Raw genomic sequence first — 22,086 nt, forward strand, 5'->3', positions numbered from 1 at the left:
TTTTAAAGAAAGCACCAGTTCATCTGATTGACAATATAATTTTGTTTATTTCTTTTAACACACTGCTGGTTAAAACTGCCAGGCAGTAAATTTCAGAACATTTCCCTCAACCAGCCATCCTGGGAGACACCCCCCTTCCCCAAATTAAAATAAAAAACAAACAGCAAAATGTACCAAATCTTAGGCAGGGGGTAGAAATCAACCCAGAACTCAGCAATACTTATTCTGTTTCCCCAGCAGGGAGAAAAAAATCATTTTGCAAAGCTAATCCATCTGTGCTTTTCATCCTTTGCTTACGTTTGTGATTTTAAAAAAACACACACAACCCATCCAATAAGAAAAAAGAACTGCTGCAAATCATTGAAGAAACAAGGCAAGAGATCAGCTGCCTGAAAACATATCAATGCCTCATAAGTAAGAAATGGAGGCTGAGTGAAATCCAATGTGCACAATCATTACATTAAGATATATTATGAATGGGCAATCGTTCAAAGCTACTTATCTGCCCCAACCCCATCTTGATATGAATCAAAATTTGTCCCTGCCTGCTTAGGAATTCAAATAAAAAAAAGAGAGAACTGACTCTTTCCTAGAATAACTCTTATTGATTCTTATCCAAAATCCCTCAACAAGGCACTCCTTAGAGAAATCCCCAATGACCACTTCCTATATATATTTAAACAAGACAAGAGCACAACACAGGAAGCTACCCTTTGCTCAAGAGGAGAATGAAAACAGCCCTATGTCTGAGAAGGACGTGGATGCTGACAACCCACTCCTGGATTCTCAGATGTGTGCACCTTTCTCCAACCCAAGCTATAGGCTCAATCCTCCCCCCCCCCCCACTCCCCAGATTTGGCCTGTGATGTTGAAAATCCTAAACTGGGAAGTAATCTTATGACTGACTCTGCAGCATCAACTGGAAACATCAATTCAAAGTCAGAAGGCATGTTTATCTTTTAAAAGCGTATTCCTCCATGGTGAGCCTCTCTAGACAGTTCTATAGATCTTCTTGCCCTGCATATCACCATCTATATCCTTTTGCTGTGGGGAACAGCTGATGGTCCTTGGGAAGTGAGCTAGTCTGCCACACAGTTTCTTGGGAGAAAGATTACACTCAAAAACCTATTTATAATACTGGATTAGATTGACACAAACTGTAACGCTTAGAGATAGCAAACTGAGCAAACATTTGAGAAACTTTCTTTAAGCCGGTGGCAACATCTATGGACATTTCCTCCTCCACAGATGTTTGCAAAGTAAACATAACACCTGATCTCACAAACATCCTTTGGAGAATGGAAAGCACTGTTAAAGTTAATTAAAATAAATCACTTACTGGGGGGGGGGGAGGAACAAAACAACAAACGCACTATTATGTCCTATCAACAGTGATATTAGGGATCCTTGTTGACCAGGCAAAGTGCATTGAGCACCTCATAAAAGTATTTCCATCTAAAAATACTATACTGTATAACTCAGAGTCAACTAGAATCAGGGGGACAGACAGCATGCCTCTGCCAATACTCTGTGCAAATGCTGACAATTAAGTGATGCTGTTACTAACTTGTCCTTGTAATGAGCTTGTTACCTGGTGCAATTGTGACGAATTCCAATGCCCTCTACGCACAAATACCTTAAGCCAAGATCAGGAAACTGGGCAGGGGACCCAACACAATAGTCTATTTACTAAAACTTCCTTTTTTTCCTCTCTAGGGAAAAATTACAGGCTCCAGTAATACTTTGGACTGGACTGTTCAAGTAATTATTTTAACCTGCACCCAGCTGAATCCATTAGGTTTTTGCTCTGACTCTTCATGATGCTTATCTAATAAATAATGTGTTCCCTGGCCAAATCAGACACAGAAGCAAATCAGACACTCTGAATTTTCTCTTTATAATCTTTTAAAATCTCCAAGGCTCTCACCATGCTGGTGAGTCTAGTGGCTTCATTTTCTATAATTTACAGTGCACTCAGTTCTGAGCTCGAGAGATTTCTCTAGCAAATATACCATATGATCTTGTACAACATGGAAATGGCATGCCCCCAGTTACTCACCTATTGCCATAGCAGAAAGACCTTTTGCAAGCAAACTGTGAATGTCAGAGTATAAAAATCTCCACAAAAGCATAACATGATCCAGATTTTTGATTATGCTGCCCCAGCATGTGAGAGGGTTTCTGGCTACAACTGGTATGTTACTAGTGTATAATTAAATGCAGGGCAACCCAACACAGGGATGGAACATTCAGAGATCTGTGGGGTTAATGGTCATTGACCTGTAAGCATGCATATATAACCTGAGTTGGCATGAAGTCCAAGTTGTAGTTTAAGGTAGTCTTACTCAAAGTCTGTTCATGGATCATAAGGAAACAAAAGCTCACACAGGCGCGCACCCCAGAGCTCTTGGGTCTTCCGCAAACATAACTTCAAAGAGTTAAACTAAGTGCAGGAAGGTACTTTATGGAGGGCAACCTGGAAGGCTCTTGCCAGTTCACTTGTTTTTTTTCTAACCACATAGGAACAGAAACCTAAGCCCTCAAGTGGTTTTAAGATCGTGGCACTTCAGCACAGGACAAATAAGATAAAGCAATCATGTTCTCCTGCTACCTGAGTATGATGGGAAATGTTCAGCTCAAAGAGGACAGTATTCCTACTCCCTATACTCCAAGATACAATTTTAAAAAGAAGTTTCTTAAAACAGAAGCTTCTCTATAAGCAAAAGAGGCCATCTTACTACCAAAAATAAAAAGGCACAACAAATGCACACATTTACTTTGGCATTCCTCTAATTTCCACTTGGAACTAACCCCTACTCCCAGTAAAACATCTTCCTATGGCAAACAAACACTGGAGCAGAAACAAAACTATCAGGCTCTCTCGTTACACCTAAAGCAACTAAGACAGAAGGGCAGAGTAGAACCATCCTTGTTGTGTGAATAAAACTGGGTACTCTAAAATTAAGGCAGGGTGCATTACTCAAGTTTTTTTGCTGTATACTATATGGAACTCAGGGTATATATGCACAGAATAAAGCTAAGTTATTATTCCTCACACCTTGGCATACCTAAGGAACTGGTACTGTAGAATCTGAGTTCTCTTGCTGAAACGTTCTTTGAATCAGCAGATTTTCATGGGGAAACATACCAAATAACTTACATTATTTCCTTACAGAAGATTGCTCTTACAACATGAGCACTAATCTGCAGTCTCCACCACCAAATGACTGAGCAGTTGTGCCGTACCTCTCATTGAAGCAATCTGGTTTCACACATCTTCAGGCCCAAAGCCTGCTACTTTACAGCAAACTTCCTCCACCTTTAGAGATTCAGAGCCCTCTAAAAATGGGGTAGAGAGCGCTCATTCAGAAAAATGATCAATAGCCATTAGACTCTCCAAAGCATGGAAATGCAGGGCTGGAGAAAGTGGGTAACAGAAATAGGATTGCAAGATTCCACCATACGCTGCTAATGGCTGTAATGCTCCTGTTCTAAGAAAGACTGTTCTTGCAAAAATGTCTGTTTCAATCATTAAGACAGGGGAAACAAGATGCCCTGAGTAGAGGGAATCTGGCAATTCAACAGGGATAGATCAGGCCACCTTTTTCTCATATTGATTCACGATAGAAGCCTCTTAATAGCAACCAAAAGACAATCAGAAAGGAAGGACACTAATAATAACAGTATAAAAATAAAGCATCTTACCTACTCTCATTGCCACAAGAACAAGTACCTCTGAGCTCACGTACCACCAATCTGCTATGAAGAGTAGGCTAAGACAGCTAGTCAGAGTTGCTATGACTGAATGACTTCCAAATCCACTCTTCATAGTTTTAGGACCTAAGGAATTAAGACGCTATTTCATGTCCCTTTAAGCAAAATCTAGATCTAGCAAGAAAAAAAAAGATGAAAGAGTAGTAGTACACAATTATGATGTACCATAACAGGGCACTCAACCTTCAAACTAAAAGTACCAAATTCCTACCAGCATCTCAGGAGTGCAAGATGAGATGCATCAGCCAAGGAGGAAAAACGGAAGGGAAAACAGAGGTGAGATGGGGGGGAAGATAAATCCTGCCCAGTTTATTCTAAAAATTATTTTGGGGTCAAAAGCACAGCAGGGGTTCATATTTAGACAGGCTTTACTTTGAAGTGTGATTCCAAGTGATGGAGGAAGTTGAAAAGATGGTTGTTAATGCATTTGTTGGCAATGGTATTCTAACATCATTCCCCCACATGCCCTACCTGGGAAGAGATCAGTAGCAGGCCTCAAGCTTACACACATCTAGTCATTACCTGAATGACTGTCTGTTACCACATCTTTTGAGTTGTAAGTTTAAGCCATTTTGAGGCATACCAAAGCTTATAGTTAGGGGGAAATTTATGGGTCTAGGGAAGAACACATTGCAAGGGTTAACCTGACCAGAGTGGACAAGATGATTTATTACTGGGCATGACGTGAAAAGGGTAATGTATGGAAAGGGTATGATGGGGCTCTAGCCACAACTTGAGCATTTATAAGTAATCACATTCACAACCATATCCCTTAACAAGCTTCATTAGGTAAGATGCAATTATCTTCCAGATCATCAGTATGAAGTTTTACTTTATTTCATTTTTAACCTAGCAGGGATTGCCATTCTTGCTTTAGTTACAGAAATGGCAAAGGGGAGGGGGGAGACAGAAAGCCACAGAAACCCAATGTAAAGGTTTGGGGGTTCACCTAGGGTGAAATGGGGTAGGTCCTGGCTACCAGGGCCTGCCCATGGAAGATCACTATAAAAGATGACATCAACAGGCAAAGCTCCTCCCATTCCATAAGGACAACAGCTAACATCTCTCTCAGACACATGCCAAAATCTCTTAGCAGATTTAGGAGTCAGATTTACTGACCCAAATTTGCACTCTGTTGTGGATATTCCACTGACACAAGCATTACTGGCCACCTTCCAGTTTGCATTCCTTGGGATGCTACTAGTTTTTAAGAACTAATTTAAACGATGTCTATGTTGCTCTCAATGATATTGTGTACACAACCAGTATGAGGCCAACCCTTTGAAAGCAAAACTGACATAGACCATCAAAATTTTGTCTTAAGGTCCCAGAAGCAGCTCAAAGAGGACAGGAAGCAAAGTGGTGCCCAAGGTCCCTCTGTAACTCTTAAAATGCAGAGATGTCTCTTCAGCTCCAAAGGTGACACGACTTCTGGCTCAATGAAATCAAAGGCTACCCAAGGAAAAGTACAACTGCTATGCTATCCCAGACCTCCAGTGTGGTTTACTTATCAATTTTCATCATGATACAAATTAGGGGACAGACCAAGAGTCTATCTACTGTGCAGAGAAATGGAAGTTAAAAGTAACATGTGAAAGAACCTTCCCCATCCTGGAAAACAAAAGCATCTATGTTACAGATGGCATGGCAAAGGAGCCTGTTGAAGGCTGAAGCAGATCTGCATTACAATGACCAAGCAAAGAACGTTTCTCAAAGCCGGAGCAACTGAACGAGGTCAACTTGCTCATCCCACCCCAATGACAACCCTGATTCCAAAGACATTTTTTTTAAAACCAACAGACCAGCAAGGGCGAACCTTTTCTCTTTTGTAACAGAAAGGAAGTACCATGTGTTTAGTTACAAATGTTGAAAGGCTATCTACCCACTCACCCCCAGCAGTTCTAGCCATACGTGTTTTATTCCATCCAAGGATGCTCAAAGCCAATGTCTTTTTTAAAGCCAGTACTTGAGCCTCTACCCTCGCTGGTTAGTATTTCCTCTCTTTTGACTTCCTCTTCTTTTCCTCAGCAGGGAGGGGTTGTAATTCAACATCTTTTAGTCAGCAGTATCCAGTCTTCACACTGAGATTCTCTGGACAGGAAAGGTGGCTGCTTGTTGTACAGCTGCGTAGAACCCTACACCTTGTGCTGAGGGGGAGGGGGGAAGATGGATACCCTCCTCAAAGAGCACGATACAAACTTGCCCTGTATTGTACCTGGTACTCCTTAACAACCATTTATTTTTCTTAAATTATGAGAAACATGGAGAAACCAAAACATCTGCTGTTTGGTCTGGCTCCTTCCCCTCCAGCCTTGCTGTTTTTGTCTTTCACAACCTGCAGAGGCAGAAAAGGGTAGGAATGAAGACACCAAAGGCCACTAAGATAGGGAACATGAGGCTGCTGTTGTCCGAGGCATAGGGGTTTGGTGTGCGGGGGCCCGACTGAACCCGGTTCTTATTGGTCAGCTTTTTAGTGCTGGAGCCTTCCTCATACTCCTCTTCATCTTCCTCCTCCTCTTTTTTCTCTAAACCTGGGTGGGGCTGCAGCTTTGGAACATCTGTGTAAGAGAAGACACATATTCAAGCAGAAGCAAGTCTTTAGGCTATGGAGACACAGCACCACATCACTAATCACATTTTTCAGGTGCATACCTATATTTCAAATGTGAATGCAAGATGCACATATTTATTAGCATGTATACAATTCAGATACATGCATCAGGAAGTCTGGACTGGCAGGAGCACCTGTTGAGCATACATGGTGGCACATCCAGGTTTGCCCCTGCACAATGCCTAAACAGTCCACAGACTATGTCTGCTGAAGAAGGGTTTTCAAATCCCAACTATAAATTTTTCCCCTGAATCCAAGAAAATAAACTTATTTGGAACATGGCACTTTCTTGACTTATCAAAATTATTCTGAATTCTGTACAAAGCCTCAAGTATTGCCAAATTCAATTAAAGCAATGGACACCAAACCAATAAACATAAACAAACATAAACATAATTTGGCCTAAGTGCATAATAAACATAATTTGTCCTAAGTGCAAAGCTTTCAGCTTTATTTACATAAAATGTGAACTGGGGGTATGTATATGCAAATACACACATACAGAAACCAAAGAATGTTGTGCAGGGCCAGTCTTGCAATGCAAGGAGGGTAGGTGGAGCAAACAGAAGTTGCCTGTGGCTTCTGCACTTATCCGTCAAGAAAATGAGTACAGGAGACAGAGGAGAAGGGACCTGTAGTGGCCAGTTGCACTGAGAGGGACGCAATAAGGCTATGAAGGACAAACCTGAAGGGCAAAGTTACTAAGGCTAATAGTACCCTGTGACCACCAGTTGTCTGACAATGCAACTGACTGGAGAGAACAAATGCTAGAGAACAACAAAAAAGGAAGAACAAGAGATCTGTTCCACAAGATCCAGGAAACCAAAGGGAAATTCAAGCCATGGGTTGGGATGCTGAAAGATCAACACGGAAACACAGTATATGATCAGGACAAAATAAAGGAAAGATGGAAACAATACACTGAAAAACTATACAGAAGAGATGGAAGGATGACAGATATTTTTGAAGGAGAGTCCTTTGATGAAGAACCAGAAATCTTAGAAAGCCAAGTAAAAACTGCACTCAAAGCAACTGGGAGAAACAAAGCACCTGGAGTAGACAGAATACCAACAGAGCTATTTCAAGCTACAGAAATGGAGTCCATCAAAATCTTAACAAGAATCTGTCAAAAAATATGGAAAACAAAACAATGGCCCACAGACTGGAAACCCTCAGTCTACATTACAATTCCAAAAAAAGAGGATGCCAAAAAGTGCAGCAACTATTGGACTATTGCATTAATTTCCCATGCAAGCAAAGTGATGCTCAAGATTCTGCAGCATAGACTCTTACCATGTATGGAACAAGAAGTGCCAGATGTTCAAGCTGGATTCAGGAAAGGAAGAGGCACTAAAGATCACATTGCAAATTTACAATGGTTAATGGAACACACCAGAGAATTTCAGAAGAAAATCAGCATACGTTTTATAGATTACAGCGAAGCTTTTGATTGTGTGGATCATGAAAAACTATGGATAGTGTTAAAAGAAATGGGGGTGCCACAACATCTCACTGTTTTGATGCACAACCTGTATCCTGGACAAGAGGCTACTGTTAGGACAGAATATGGGGAAACAGAATGGTTTTCAATTGGCAAAGGTGTCAGATAAGGATATATATTATCTCCCTACCTGTTCAACCTCTATGCAGAGCATAACATAAGGAAAGCTGGATTAGATTTAGAAGAAGCTAGAGTAAACATTGGTGGAAGGAAAATTAACAATTTGAGATATGCAGATGACACCATATTACTGGCAGAAAATAGTGAAGATTTGAAACAACTGCTGATAAAGGTTAAAGCAGAAAGCGCCAAAGCAGGATTACAGCTGAAGACAAAAGTAATGACTACTGAGGAGTTACACAATTTTAAAGTTGACAATGAGGAAATTGAAATTGTCCAAGATTTTCTATTCCTTGGCTCAATCATCAACCAACAGGGAGACTGCAATGAATTAATCAGAAGAAGACCAAGACTTGGAAGAGCAGCTGTGAGGGAGCTAGAGAAGATCCTTAAAGCTAAAGATGTCTCTCTGGGAACCAAGATCAAGATAATCCAAACAATGGTATTCCCCATTACGATATATGGATGTGAAAGTTGGGACAGTGAAGAAAGCTAACAGGAAGAAAATTAATTCATTTGAAATGTGGTGCTGGAGGACAGTTCTGCGGATACCATGGACAGCCAAAAAGAGAAATAAATGGGTACTAGATCAAATCAAACCTAAATTCTCCCTAGAAGCTAAAATGACAAAAACGAGGCTATTGTACTTTGATCACATTATGAGAAGACAAGATTCTCTGGAAAAGTCAATAATGCTAGGAAAAGTATAAGGCAGTAGGAAAAGAGGACAACCTTAAACAAGATGGATTGGCTCAATAAAAGAAGCGATGTCTTCCAGTTTGCAAGATATGAGCAAGTCTGTTAATGATAGGACATTTTGGAGGCCTTTCATTCATACGGTCACCATAAGTTGGAGGCATCTTGATGGCACATAACACAGAGACACACTATGGAGGACTGCATCGAGTCCTGACATGATGCAGGACTGTCCTTGGATCATCTGTATATTGCTGGAAACAGGATGGGGCACAGGAGAGAAGTGGGGCCTAAGACAGGGATACTGTCCTTGGTGAGCAACTTTTCAGGTTCTTCCTAATAGTCATCTGTGATGGCATACAAGGTAGCTGGTGACTTGGAGAAAGAGAAGGCCGAAATTGGAGCCGTTAAAGAAAACTCACCTTCTACTGTTCCCCGGAGGATGTACAGTGCACAGACTTTTGGATTATCATAGTAACCCTGGAGAAATAGAAAGCAGAGATTAGCTTTGTCGAAGGCTTTCACGGCCGGAGAACGATGGTTGTTGTGGGTTTTCCGGGCTGTACTGCCGTGGTCTTGGCATTGTAGTTCCTGACGTTTTGCCAGCAGCTGTGGCTGGCATCTTCAGAGGTGTAGCACCAAAAGACAGAGATGACAGAGATCTCTTCTCTGTCTTTTGGTGCTACACCTCTGAAGATGCCAGCCACAGCTGCTGGCGAAACGTCAGGAACTACAATGCCAAGACCACGGCAATACAGCCCGGAAAACCCACAACAACCAGAGATTAGCTTTATTAGTAAACGTTATCTTACAGATTGTGTGTTCTAGTTTGCTTATATGTGAGGCAACTAATCCTATACAAGCATGGTTAAATTGTGAAAGCATATTTAAATCGAGGGGAAATGTAACTGCCTGGCCACTTCCTGTAATTCTATGGAAGCCTAATTAAAGGCAAAGCTGAATTGTTTATTGATTCTCAGTTGTAAGCTTACTGCTTTTAAAAAGTCTTCATTTCATGCAAACACCAGGTTTTCATTTTTCTATCAGGTTTGGACAAGGCCCCCAGCAAGATGCCAGCTGTGGGCCTCTCTCCCCTCCCACCTATTAGGTCACTAGCACAGGAGGCTGCTCCTCTAGTCCTTCTACATAAAGGAGAAGCAGCAGCAACTCTGGTTGCTGACCACCACCTAAGCAGGTGCACAGGGAGGGAGTAGAAGGAGCTGCCCACCTCATCTACTGATCTCCCTCTGAGCAATGGAAATGATTGCTTCTAGCAGTCTATGCTGTTTGCTCAGTTCGAGGACAAGCAAGCAAGCCAACTGCCTTTCCTTCTGGAACGGAAACAGAAAGGACTGGCAGCATATTTGCCTAGACAGTTTACTACCAGATAGAAGGCAATTCCTTCAGTGCTTAAAGTGAGACAGGCATGCAAGTAATTGATATCAGTTTGCCAACATGCAAAGTAGCACCAAAATTAGGCCACCTGCCTATCTCCCTCTCAGTAGTGGCAGTTGTTCCTAGCTACCATCACTGCTCACAAAGATTAGGCATATAGTGACAAGGGGAGGAAAAGGAGCCTCCACTGCCATTGGTCATGGAGTATGCACCAACAGAGAAAGATCCAATCCCTTCAGGAGGGCTGATCCCAGTGTCAATGCTGAGAGAGAAGGCAGGGGCAATAGCTACGGCTGTGCAGGTATATGCCCAAGACCAGCAGTAGGAAGACTGGAGTCTAGCAGCTGCTCAACAAATACTGACACTGGACTTGATGTGTAATAATGGAAAGAAACCCAAATCTTAGATATTTACATTCAAGAGGTGCAATTTCAATACACTGTTGTTTGATAGCTTGTCATTCTATTTCAGACAGTGGAAAGGAAGGTTCAAACTTTATTAAAACGAGTAAGGAAAATTCTGATTGTAGGAAAATCTGCTTTAATGGAACTTCTTTAGGATTCACACCAAGCATTTTCAATATTACTTAATTTGCAAATCTCCAATCTTCCAAGGCTAGAAGGCACAGAGTTGGCAAGAATGGAAGATTTGCAGCAAGTAGCATAATACACATCACAAATATGGGCAAGTGTATGCATAGAGGGAAGGCTTGTGCTATACGTTAAGAGGCATGGTGTGAAATATACTGTACCCTCAATGCAGGATTTTTATCAAAGGATGCAACACTCACTGTTTTAGTGCGCTGCAAGTTATGCCTTCACTACAATACTGCCCAAGTGTAGGATTCCACCTAGAAATGAATGACTTCATTTACTTCCTTTTATATAAACTAAGGGATGCTCTCAGGGTCATTTTTTAAAATTAGAGATGCATTTGTTTCCAGCTTCTGTGTTGATTTCAGTTCTTCTCCCCACAATTGAGAATTAAGACAGCTCCTGGATTCTCTTTGCAGACCACCCTGCACAATGCAGTCATGTGGCCTTAGTAAGAAATGAGCAATCTTGATCTAGCAACACCTTGCGTACCTCATAAACTAACTCAGAAGTATCTACTAAGCATATGGTATATTTTTTCAAAAAGAAAGCAAAAGGCAGAGCCTGTTACCTTAACAAACTCAATGTTGAGCTTCCCTGTGAACGTAGAAACCTCACCCTGAACACTCAGTTTCCCTTTCTTAATGTTGATAGGAATAACCTCATCATGGGCTGTGCTGTGCCCAACTCTGTCAAAGATGTCTAGGTCCTTCACTACCACATGCCCATTCAAGCGCACATCAAAAACCTTTTGGATGAAGAACAAAGAGGATGTCACAGAGAATCAGAGAGAAGAGGAATCAGACTTGTGGTTATTACAGAGTACTGACTAGCAATTGACAGGATCATGGATGGAACAACCATTGGCAGGTAACTGGATAATTTAGAGTTAGAAATAACTTCTAGTTCCATGAGATCAACATGGATCTCCAATGTGTGTTACAGAGAATGACAAAATATAATTTGGTGGTGCTTCCATGCCCCCCCCAACAGTGAAGCACTATGAGGTGGCAAACCAGATAAACCACAGTATTTACTAAGCCTTTCCAGTTATTCCATCCTATTTCATCCTGATCACTCTCCTTACTGCTGACAACTGGATAGTCAGTTGCCTGGCTCTTTATTGTGCTCCCCCCACTCCAAAGACTGCTGGTTTTTTAATGTCCAAAGGCATAAAGAAGCTAACAAAACATTCAAGTTAGCGCAGTGGTTAAAGTGCTCGACTAGGACTGAGACCTGGTTCAAATTCCAGCTCAGGCTTAAAGCCCACTGGTGACTAGCCAGAGTGACCTTAGGCCAGTCACTTTCTCGCATCCTAACCTAGCTCTCAGGGATGTTGTGGGGATAAGACAGAGGAGGGGAGAGCCATGTACACGACCATGAGCCCATTGGGGGAAGAACAGGACTTTCAAATGCTGCTTTTGTCCATTAATGTAAAGATAATACTGGGCAGACACCCAAACATGAAAGCCATATGCAGGCCCAAGTATTTTCTGGATTAGTGAATGGAGTCCCATTGGGAAAGTAGACCTACTTACCTTCTGTTGGGATTGCGCAAAATAGACTTCAGCAAACTTCAACACAAGCACATAATCGCCCTCCTCCTTGATGGGGACCTCATATCCAAAAGTTTCCTCATTATAACGTTCTGTTTGGTATAGAATCTGATCCTCTGGATTGGCTCGCAAGATCGGCAGCTTCATGCCATAGTCGGAGGCTGTATTCCAAAAATAAAACATTAAATTCTAGTAGTAACTTGATAGTGATGCAGACCCAGAGACTACTACCCCATTCATACAGCTAGCCACTCATCTGCCCTCCCCAATAATTCTGCTATTCTCATCTACAAAAATGATTAAGAATTCTAAAGGAGGCAACCCTAATCAGAGATTTACAAAGACCTGACCAGACAACTAGAATACTCTATGAGAAGATTATATTTGGTTCACACACTCTTGTATGTGGTTTGATTTCTCTCCAGTAGATAACATGCTGGATTATAGTTTAATGAGTAAAAAGCCTCCCAGGGTAAGGAATAGCTGATAGCTTGGAGAGCTGATCAAGCGCAGATCCAACATCAAACAGTGCTGCAGAAATATTTCTTTCACATCCTTGCACTTCATAAGCAGCGTTCCTCCTTCATAATCTGAGGAGGGGGAGGCAGCAAAAACCCAAAAACATGATAGAAATCAGAAGTGCAAGTCTGAGCATGGCATAAGGGACCTCTTCCTACTCAACAGTCACATACTAGGTGAATTCCACTTTGTTTTTAAAAAATTACACAAGGCTTCCTATGTTACGATTAATAAATGTTACGATTTAATACCTGTAACTACTGCTGCCAACCAGTAGATTTATTATTTTTACACAAAAGTCTTTGTAAATTTCAATAAATTAAATAATTCAAGGCCTGGAAGTCCACAGCACCCTCCAACAGAAGAGGCTATCTACTGTATTTCTGCACAAATCACTGCTCTGGGCTGAACTGCTTCCAACAGGAAGAAGAAACAAATGTGTGTAGCCTCCTCTGAGGGTGTACAGGTCTTGCTCTTTCATGTTCCAAAGCTATGAAACAGTATAATGTGCCTCCAATTAAAATCCAGAAATAGTGTGCGCTCCCCAAAATTAGAGAAATCCTGGGATGGGGCTTTCTAGAAGAGAGAAACTGACATGGATAACTACACCTTATGGGCAAAACAGCTATTAATGGAAATCAAATTGAAAAGGAATACTTTAAGAACACACCAAACACAAAACTCTGAAAAGGAGCCATATAAATGAGCAAGAGGAAATGAAAACCAGTCCTAGCCTTCATGGCGCACACAGACATGAGCACAAGATGGCTGCACACCACAGCTCCCTGCCCCTCCACACGTTGTTACTTAAGTCTAAAAATGCAAAGATAGGTGTGTGATCACTGACACAACTCAGCAGATGAAGAACAGCATAATTAATCTCTTGAAAGATCTGTGCTTCTGCCAGCTACAGGTTAGTAAGAGAGCACACCCCAACGTATGTCTATAATTACAAGGAGAAAAAACTGCAGAGAAACAGAATTTATAGCCATAGAATAGTCACATGGAAGGGAGAGAAAGGCAAAAAGAAGAAACCCCTCTAATGGGGCAGGTTCACTCAAATGAGCACAGACAACACAAGCTGAATTCAGTTCATTTACAACCTAGGTCTACAGCCCTCACTTCCAGGCATAGCACTTCAGAACTAAGCTGATTGTGTTACAGGGTAGACTGACTGACTTCCGACAGAACCAACCAAAAAACTGAGTAGCAACTACAACTGGTGCTTTGTATTTTACTACAAGCATCTAGAGGTCAATTTCTTCATTGCCTAACCAACCCAGCAGGAAAGGAGATTTGAAAATAAAGTGATTATGGGGTAGGGAAAAAGTTTACCCCTGACCAAGCAGCAGCAGCTACTTCATACTCACCCAGCTATAGACCCACTTAAGTGTGTGCAACAATTTTGTATTACAACTGAAATGATAGGCAATTACTAAAGAAGAAATTAAATCTGACTAAAGTTTCACACACATCAGAGAGGTACAGTGATCCTCATTACAAAATGAGCTCCAGAAGCCTCTTCCATACAGGTATTTTGGAGCAAGAGCAAATCACTAGTGATGCAAGGTTACTGGCAGGAGATGTTTTCTAGTTTTCTTCCAGAGGAGGAGCAGAAATTTCAAGGACAGTTGAAAAAATATGCAACTTTTTCCTTGCCAATCCTAAACATATGTTACTGCTTCAAGAATATGAGAGATAATTTATAATTTAGCACATAAAGCTGTACGATGTGGCATATTTTTAAAAATGTAGTATAAATGCTTTAATTTTTCTGCAAGCAAAATAGCCAATACTAGAGAGACAGACAGCACTATAAATGACTGAATGCTATGCTACTTTAGCACATGTGTGTTTTCTGTCATTTGAGAGATAAGAAAAATACAAGTGAAGTGTGGAAAACAAGTTTTGTAGTATGCAAAATAAAGTTTATTATTTGGGCAGAAAGTCTCATACAGTCTCAACAGACTTAAACTTCATAACATTGCACTATTCAGTATTGTATTTTACACATTATAGCATACTCATTGTGGGCAAAATTGGTTACATTTAAATACGTTTTTTTAAAAAAACCATTTAAACATGGGGGGAATGTGCTCTGTGCCCAGGCCCAACTTACCTGTGCACCACAAAAACCGTGCATCAGAGCAGCCCACACGGCCCAGCTGGAAGAGAACATGCTCGGGCTGGGGGAAGCAGGATGCCGGTGGAATGGCAGGGCGCACTCCACTGCCACTCTGCAACAGACAAAGGTCAGCAGGTGGAAAGGCTGACAAAGCTGCAGTGCCCAATGCCCCAGGGCAGCGCAGCCGTGCCAGCCAACCCTGCCATGCCCTGAACCCAGTCAGCCCTGCAGAGCTGGCCTGGGGCAGTCAAGCTGAGAGGCAACAAAAACAAGGAAAGAGGCAAGGTTGGAGGGGGAGGTAGGGTGAATAACACCAAAAGATGTTTGGGAGTGGGGAGGAACACAGAAACATCTGGGGGAAAGAAATCTTTTGGAGGGGGGGAGCAAAGATGGAGGAATGGGATTCCCCCTTCCTGCAACTGCCCTGCTTTACCCCAATATCACTACCATGGCCACACACACGGATTGCCACAGCTCTCACCACTGCCAGACCCTGTGCGGCTCCCCCCATGTCACTCCCACATAATCCACAACATGTTGTGAGTTCCTATATGTTATTCTCTAAAGTTGAAGACTGTCGTACATAAAAATCTTCATATTAAACATTGTAAATGATTAAAAACTTATCTTAAAGCACTTCACTTACTCCAAATGAGAAAATAGAAAGTATTTTTCAGTGCTCTCCAAAATTTCTCATTTTTATATTGAAATACTGGGGGGGGGGGACCCCTCATTTTTTAACCTCGTTTTACCAAGCCTCCATATGTCTCCATGAAATCTGCTGGTAGCTACAGAAACAATTAGCAAATAAAGTCCATCTAACTAGACCCAGGTTCAGGTCCCAACCTAACAATCACCTACCCTGTACAGCCTTAAGTGAATCATGTCTGTGAAAAGAAAATGCAACATGAACCCTATAAAGTTACTGTAAGGAAAAACAAAATAAAGACATATTACTGCCAAGGCTTACTTAATCTCCCCATGAAGGAAACTGGACTATTGCATGCAATTAGCTTCTTCAACACTTTTCTGTAGCACAGCTAATTGAAAGTACCTCTTCAAGGATAAGATTAATTGTATTTACTGGGATTCATGTCTTGCAGGTGGCTGCTTCCTCCTTCAATAGCAAATGCTCAACCAACCTGCACCTTGGCACAAGTCAACCATGGGTCATTAAGTACACCTCTGGCCATAAGGACAAAAGGTAAGGCTTTGGCTTGTCCCACAGCAAATAATTGGCAGCCACCACAAAACCTAAACTAGCTCGTAACAGGCTTTATATTTATTTTTCAGCTGAAAGAGAGGATACAAAATAGGAGGGAAAACCCAGATAATATGAGGATATCAAACAGATACCAGGCTTTTAATTCAAAATCTGGCTCTGGGTAATTCAGAACATCCCCCTGTTCTGAACACAAAAAAGCATTCTAAACTAGAACAGAAAAGTCAACATCTAGAGTCAAGATTTTTACTTTACTATTAAGTCCCTCTTCAATGATCATCTTACAGAACCTGGATCCTGAAGCAGTTAGCTGTGTATTCTAGCCTGCACAAAACAAATTTTAATTCCTGGCAAGGCCTAGATTTTGCAGTCTGAAATCAACCCAAACAAGCATCCCTGAGGGCCTTGCTCCTCTACTATCAACATTTCTTCCGGTGGGGCGCCTGTGGCTTTAAGAGCTGTGTAACATGCAGAAATTGTCTGCAAGAAAAAGTTTTACCAGCTGCATGTGTCTGTTTGCAGCAGTTAAAACACTGAGAACAGTTAGGAAAGGACAAAACTTGCACTAGCAAGTGGGACAGAAGACTGGGAAAGGAACCGATAGATCAAGTGGAACACTCTTTTACCGTATACCCTGCCTTCAGTGCCTGGAAGTAACAGGCAGTATCTCCAAATGTGTTCCTGGAAACTTTGGCATGAAGAATGCACAGTCACATTTGTAATGTGTCTGATGAAGAGGGCTTTGACTGTTGAAAGCTCGTTCCCTGGAAATCTAATTGGTCGTTAAGGTGCTACTGAATCTTGCTCTTCTACTGCAAACCAACATGGCTACCCACCTGAAATCAGTAACACAAAGTCAGCCTTGTGTATCCCATGCTAATATATGCAGATCAATGTAGAGGCAAATCTGAATGCAGTGTAGTCAAAATTTAACTTCCTAAGAATATTTTGGATTTTAAAAATGACAGCAAGTTTCTAAAACTTATGGCTATGCAGGAAAATCTGAAGATGTAAAAGAACATCACTAGAGAGACAGATGAAGGCCTAGGAGGAAAAAGTGGCTCTACGGAGCCCCCATTCCCCCTCCCAGAAAAATCAGAAGTTTTAAGGAACAATTAAAATATTCCTATGAAGTGTTTTCTGAGTGACTGAAATACTTTTTAAGACAAATGTTTATTCAAAATGCTTTCTAAATGTTGCATAGGATGGACAATCTACAGCATTAGATGGTAATTTCTGCACATGCTATAGACAACCCTCAAAATTCAAGATACATTTTCTGCATCCGGAGGAGTTAGCCGTGTTAGTCTGTAGTAGCAAAATCAAAAAGAGTCCAGTAGCACCTTTAAGACTAACCAATTTTATTGTAGCATAAGCTTTCGAGAATCAAGTTCTCTTCGTCAGATGCATGGTACAGAAACTGGTCAAATATAGAAGAGGAGGGGGGAGGAGAGAGAAGATGCAGTTGGGGGGGGGAGAGGGAGGGTGCAACCAAAACATTCCTTTGCTAGTAAATGTAAACATCTCCTTTTGGTGTGGGGGTCAGTTGGCTTGGGTGAGGCTTCAAAGGAGTTTGCTGTGTTAGTTTGCAGCAGTAAAACAGCTAGACCATCCAATTCCTATGTAGTATAAGCCTTCGATAACCACAGCTCTCCCCGTCAGATGCATCTGACAAAGAGAACTGTAGTCCCTGAAAGCCCACGCCAGGCACCACTGGGCTCCCCCAGATCCTGCCTCTGTAAAGGAAATCTGTTACCTGTGATAATGTGATAACCATTCATAGTCTATATGACTATGCAACTATATTTCTGCATCTTAACAGGAAGAGTCCACAGGGCTGCCTTTGTTTTGTGGGTTGCTGCATGCTTTCCTTTGATGACTCTGATCTAATTTCAAGGAAATTCTAGAAGCCAGTACCCTGGATCTGCTGTCCTCTTGACCCCTTCCCCCACGCCTACCACTTCACCTCTCTCCTCAAAGGACTGTGATACACCGACACAACAGGGAAAAAGCAATTTGTTGCTGTGCCTTGCTAGAGAATAAAAGAGTCAGAAGGGAGGAGGGAGAAAGAAGACAGAAACCTGTTAGTATGCAGCAACAAAGCATCAGATAACAGAAACTTAAAAGTTGTGTGCTTAGGTAGAGCTGCAAGTTTCTGCACCCTATGTGCGTGCTCTTTCTCTGTCTAGTATCTTTCAATTTTGTTTAAACAAAATTAAGACTTTTATACTTCAAATGTGATTAATATGCCTGATAGTACAATTGTATGTGCTAATGAGGTATCTTACATATCTAAAGCAGAATAATTTCAGGGTTGATCAGAAAGTAAACGTTAATAATACAATGTTCTCCAGAACTTCTGTTCCCCCCATGCCAGAAAAAGTGTATGTGTGTGGAAACCCCTCATAGCTTTAACATTTCTAGAAGTCATATTTAAGTGTCACATGATTATATAAGGTAGGGAACAACTATATAAATTAGCATGATTCTGGACATGAAATACGGATTTCATTGTATGCTATTATATAATTATCTCAGCAATCTTTACAACAGCCCACTAAGATAGGACAGTATTATCCACATAAAGCAGATATGGGGGGAAGATTCTGTAAGTGAGAGTATGGCTTTCCCAAGGCTACTTGGCAAGTTCACAGCAGAGGCAAGATTTAGAGACTTTCCTAGTTCACAGTTCAGTTTGCAACTATATTTCACTCTCTCCGATGCAATAATATCACACCTTGATATCAGAAGGTGAAGAGCTTCAGCAACATGATCGCAAGGACAGGATACTGCAACATTCCAACAAAAGTCACACCCAGCACTTTCAAAAAGCCATTTCAGCTTTACTGCCATGACTGCAAGGTTACTGTCGGTGTTGTGCAATCATAACTGCATGGGGTACTGCCCTTTGTGCTCCTTACACCTACATCAGGCATAGATAGCTCTCTGACAGTTAGCTGACCCAGAAGCAAGAGCCCAAGTGAAATGGAGTATGTGGGTGAGAAAATCTGGAAGAACTGCAGCCAAGTCAGAAAGAAAGCAACCTATACAGGCACCTTGGTTAAATTAGTACATCAGGAACAATAAATGTCTGGAACCAAAGACAATAAAACTAAGGGTTTTATTTTAAGCAACTGAGTAGTATCTAAATGCATCTCCCCTCAATCTCCAGCAATTGAGTAATATCTTAACGCATCTCCCCCTCAATCTCCAGCAGCAATAAGGGGAGTAAATTAAAAGAACAGTTACTTGAGCCACTTTGTAAAGACTGACTAAGACTTTGCAGGTTCAGTCAGATTCTGAGCAGACAGCTCCCAAGAAAAACATTCATTTAAAAGAAAACAGTCTCCATTACCCCATATTCAAAATATCAAGAATTGCTGAAAAAACATCTTCCAGCAAGTCACAAAGGGGGTACACATCACCTCCAACACTATATTGTGCACCAACCAAATGGGAACAACCATCATGCTCAAGTTTGGTGTCCCTATATTTTCCAACGTCCTTATATAATAATTCATGGGATTCCAGAGAAAAAGTCTAACAGCAGCAAGAACATAAAACAGATTTTTAAAAGGAACCTTGCAGGAGGAAGCAAAGAGCAAGTGCTGTGAAAATCAATGTTCTGAAAGCAGAGAAACAGGGAATAAGGAAGCATAAAATACTCCAGGGCAAACAGGAAAGTGGAACACAAGGAAAATTGAAAAGGGGACCATAACAGGACACATGTGCTAGCCTTAATACAGTTTAACCACCTCCCTGTTGACAAAGGGAGGAATGTACTGCAGCTAAAATATGCATTTGTAGTTCAGCAAGAATCTGAAGTCACAGCGGAATGACATAAAAGGGATGGAGGCAGAATTTCTTGTTAACATATGCCCTAATTTGCAGATATGGGAACAGGAACAGTAAATGGGACTGGGGAGACTTCCTAAGAGGTTCTTACTAAATAATTTTATTGACTCGACATAGTCTTGTATTCAGAAACATAACAGATATTATTATTAATCATTACAATAACATGTTAACACATATTACAAAACTCCTTTTAGCCCAGACTTTATTGTAAGCACAACGTAACCATTTCCCAATGGTTGCTTCTAATATGTGCAACAAGCACGTGGCACCTGATTGCTGCTGGGAAGGAAGACTTAATTTGGAATAAGAAAAATGCATGGCTTTGTTCTTGCTGCATGGGTCAGAATCTAAGTGAATGTCTGAGAAGAGAGAGAACAGGCAGTGGTGGGTGATTGTGTGTCAAGAATTTAACTACCCTGCTGGATCAGAACAAAAGACCACCTGACCTACTTTAACATTCTGTTCTCAAAAACAGCTTGTCAGATCCCTCAAGGAAGCTCACATATAGGACATGACAGTCATCCTCAGATTTGTCTGCAGAAGTTGATATTCAGAGACATTTATTTATTTAATTTCGTGTATAGCCTGTCTTTCTCAATGAGACTTAAGGCCAGTTACAAAATATAGTTAACACTTCAATTAGACATCCATAAAGGCAACAGTACCAGGATTACAGAGTCAGAAAACAAAACAAAAACAGGTTGCCTCCACACCTAAAAATTTCAATTTAGAGAGGATAGCGTTCATCAATGCATCTTTATCCATTCATTTGTTTGACCTTTTTAGCAACCACTTAAGATGAGGTCATTCCCACATCTGGGAGCAGCTGCGAGTTCAGCAAGTTAAGTCTGCATTATGTGCTTAAGTACAGTCTTTCCTCTGTTTAGAGGCTGCTGCCAGCAAATTTCACTGGCTGACCTCATGCTCTACTGTTTAATAATTGCTCCTATCCCATAGTCTTCCAACCCTGTTCATAATTGTACAAAAATCTATGCTTCCGATAAATGCCAGCCTCTTAAGCAAGCCTCACTAGTCCCTGCAAACAGACGGTCCATTCAGCTCCCGCTGTTAATAAACCTAGCCAAGTCTCGAGGCAGGGAGTTCCAGAAGCTGACCACGCACGAGGTGGTGGAAAGAGGACCCAAGCGAGGGCCCGGCTGAGGGCTCACCTCGTCCCACCCGTCCCTCGAGTGGATCCTTGCGGAAGTGGATACCGTGGACATCTAAATGGGCCTCGCCACCCGCGTTCACGGCCCAGATCACGTTCTCCGCCAGGCCAACCGCTTCTACGGTGTGAGGAGGCGGCGGCAACAGCAGCGGGAAGAGAAGGAGGGCTGCTAGAAACGGCGGCCCACCGGTCCCGGCCGCCGCCGCGGCCACCACCATCTCTGACTCCTCGCCCCTCAGCGCGGCGACAGCCCCGCCCCGCCGCCGTTCCCGCACATGCCGCCGCCTCACACCGACACCTTCGTGGCCTCAGCCGCCGCAAGGGGGCAGCCTAACCCGCTAGCTGTGCCGGCTGCCCACAGCGTCAGCCAATCATCGCGCTACGTCGCGGCGCTCGCCACCCCGTTGGCTGTCCGAGTTCTTCAATTTGCATATCAGAAAATCCACTGGCCCATAGGAGCGCACGGCGAAAGAACAAGTTTCCTTGAGAGCACAAAATGCGAGCGAACTATCTGGGGGTGGATTGCGCGTCCGGCGAGCTCTAAGGAAGTGGAACAGACCATTTCGATGAACATGGGTGGGGGGGGGGTTAGGCCGACCTCCCCAGTGCACGTTTCCTGCCTTTCTCTTTCCGTCAAAGTGGAGGGCACATTCCGCCTTTTGAGGTGACGTCTTCCTTTTACGAGGGACGGTGGAAGGAACTCGGATTTTCCTTCTCTCTGAGATGGCTCATTCAAACGTGACAATTATATCGCGCGACATGAGGAAAGAGTAGCTTTCTTCCTTGCAACTGCTTGTGAGACATTCCAGACAATTTCATTCAATTAGCCTCGTCCACTTTCCCTTGCCCCACCTTTCTGACACGTACTGGTAGAGCCCATGACAAACTATCCAATCAGAAAACTCCAACGCAGCCAGTGTTCGCGCTGCATTATGGGCAGAATTGTGG

At 42.1% G+C, this 22,086-nt stretch overlaps 1 protein-coding gene across 1 annotated transcript; it reads right to left on the bottom strand.

The window, feature by feature from the left end:
• Positions 1-27: 27 nt before the first annotated feature.
• MLEC (malectin) lies at positions 28-21,445 on the bottom strand. The gene is made up of 5 exons (XM_054996146.1): positions 21,140-21,445; positions 12,229-12,407; positions 11,262-11,438; positions 9,125-9,182; positions 28-6,332 (listed from the first exon to the last, which is right to left on the bottom strand). Exons 1-5 carry the CDS (start codon positions 21,354-21,356, stop codon positions 6,103-6,105), a joined length of 861 nt encoding a protein of 286 aa, XP_054852121.1. The 5' UTR covers positions 21,357-21,445; the 3' UTR covers positions 28-6,102.
• Positions 21,446-22,086: the final 641 nt, after the last annotated feature.

The sequence above is a fragment of the Eublepharis macularius genome, chromosome 13, assembly GCF_028583425.1.
Source record: "Eublepharis macularius isolate TG4126 chromosome 13, MPM_Emac_v1.0, whole genome shotgun sequence".
In the NCBI taxonomy this organism is placed as follows: domain Eukaryota; kingdom Metazoa; phylum Chordata; class Lepidosauria; order Squamata; family Eublepharidae; genus Eublepharis; species Eublepharis macularius.

What these genes read in the sequence shown, in the direction of transcription:
- MLEC (XM_054996146.1), bottom strand. Translation starts at nt 21,356, where the DNA reads ATGGTGGTGGCCGCGGCGGCGGCCGGGACCGGTGGGCCGCCGTTTCTA. An exon ending in TCAACATTGAGTTTGTTAAG is followed by an intron (nt 9,183 to 11,261) that starts GTAACAGGCTCT and finishes CTATTTCTCCAG; the next exon opens with GGTTACTATGATAATCCAAA. An exon ending in CCTCCGGGGAACAGTAGAAG is followed by an intron (nt 6,333 to 9,124) that starts GTGAGTTTTCTT and finishes TCTCTTACACAG; the next exon opens with ATGTTCCAAAGCTGCAGCCC.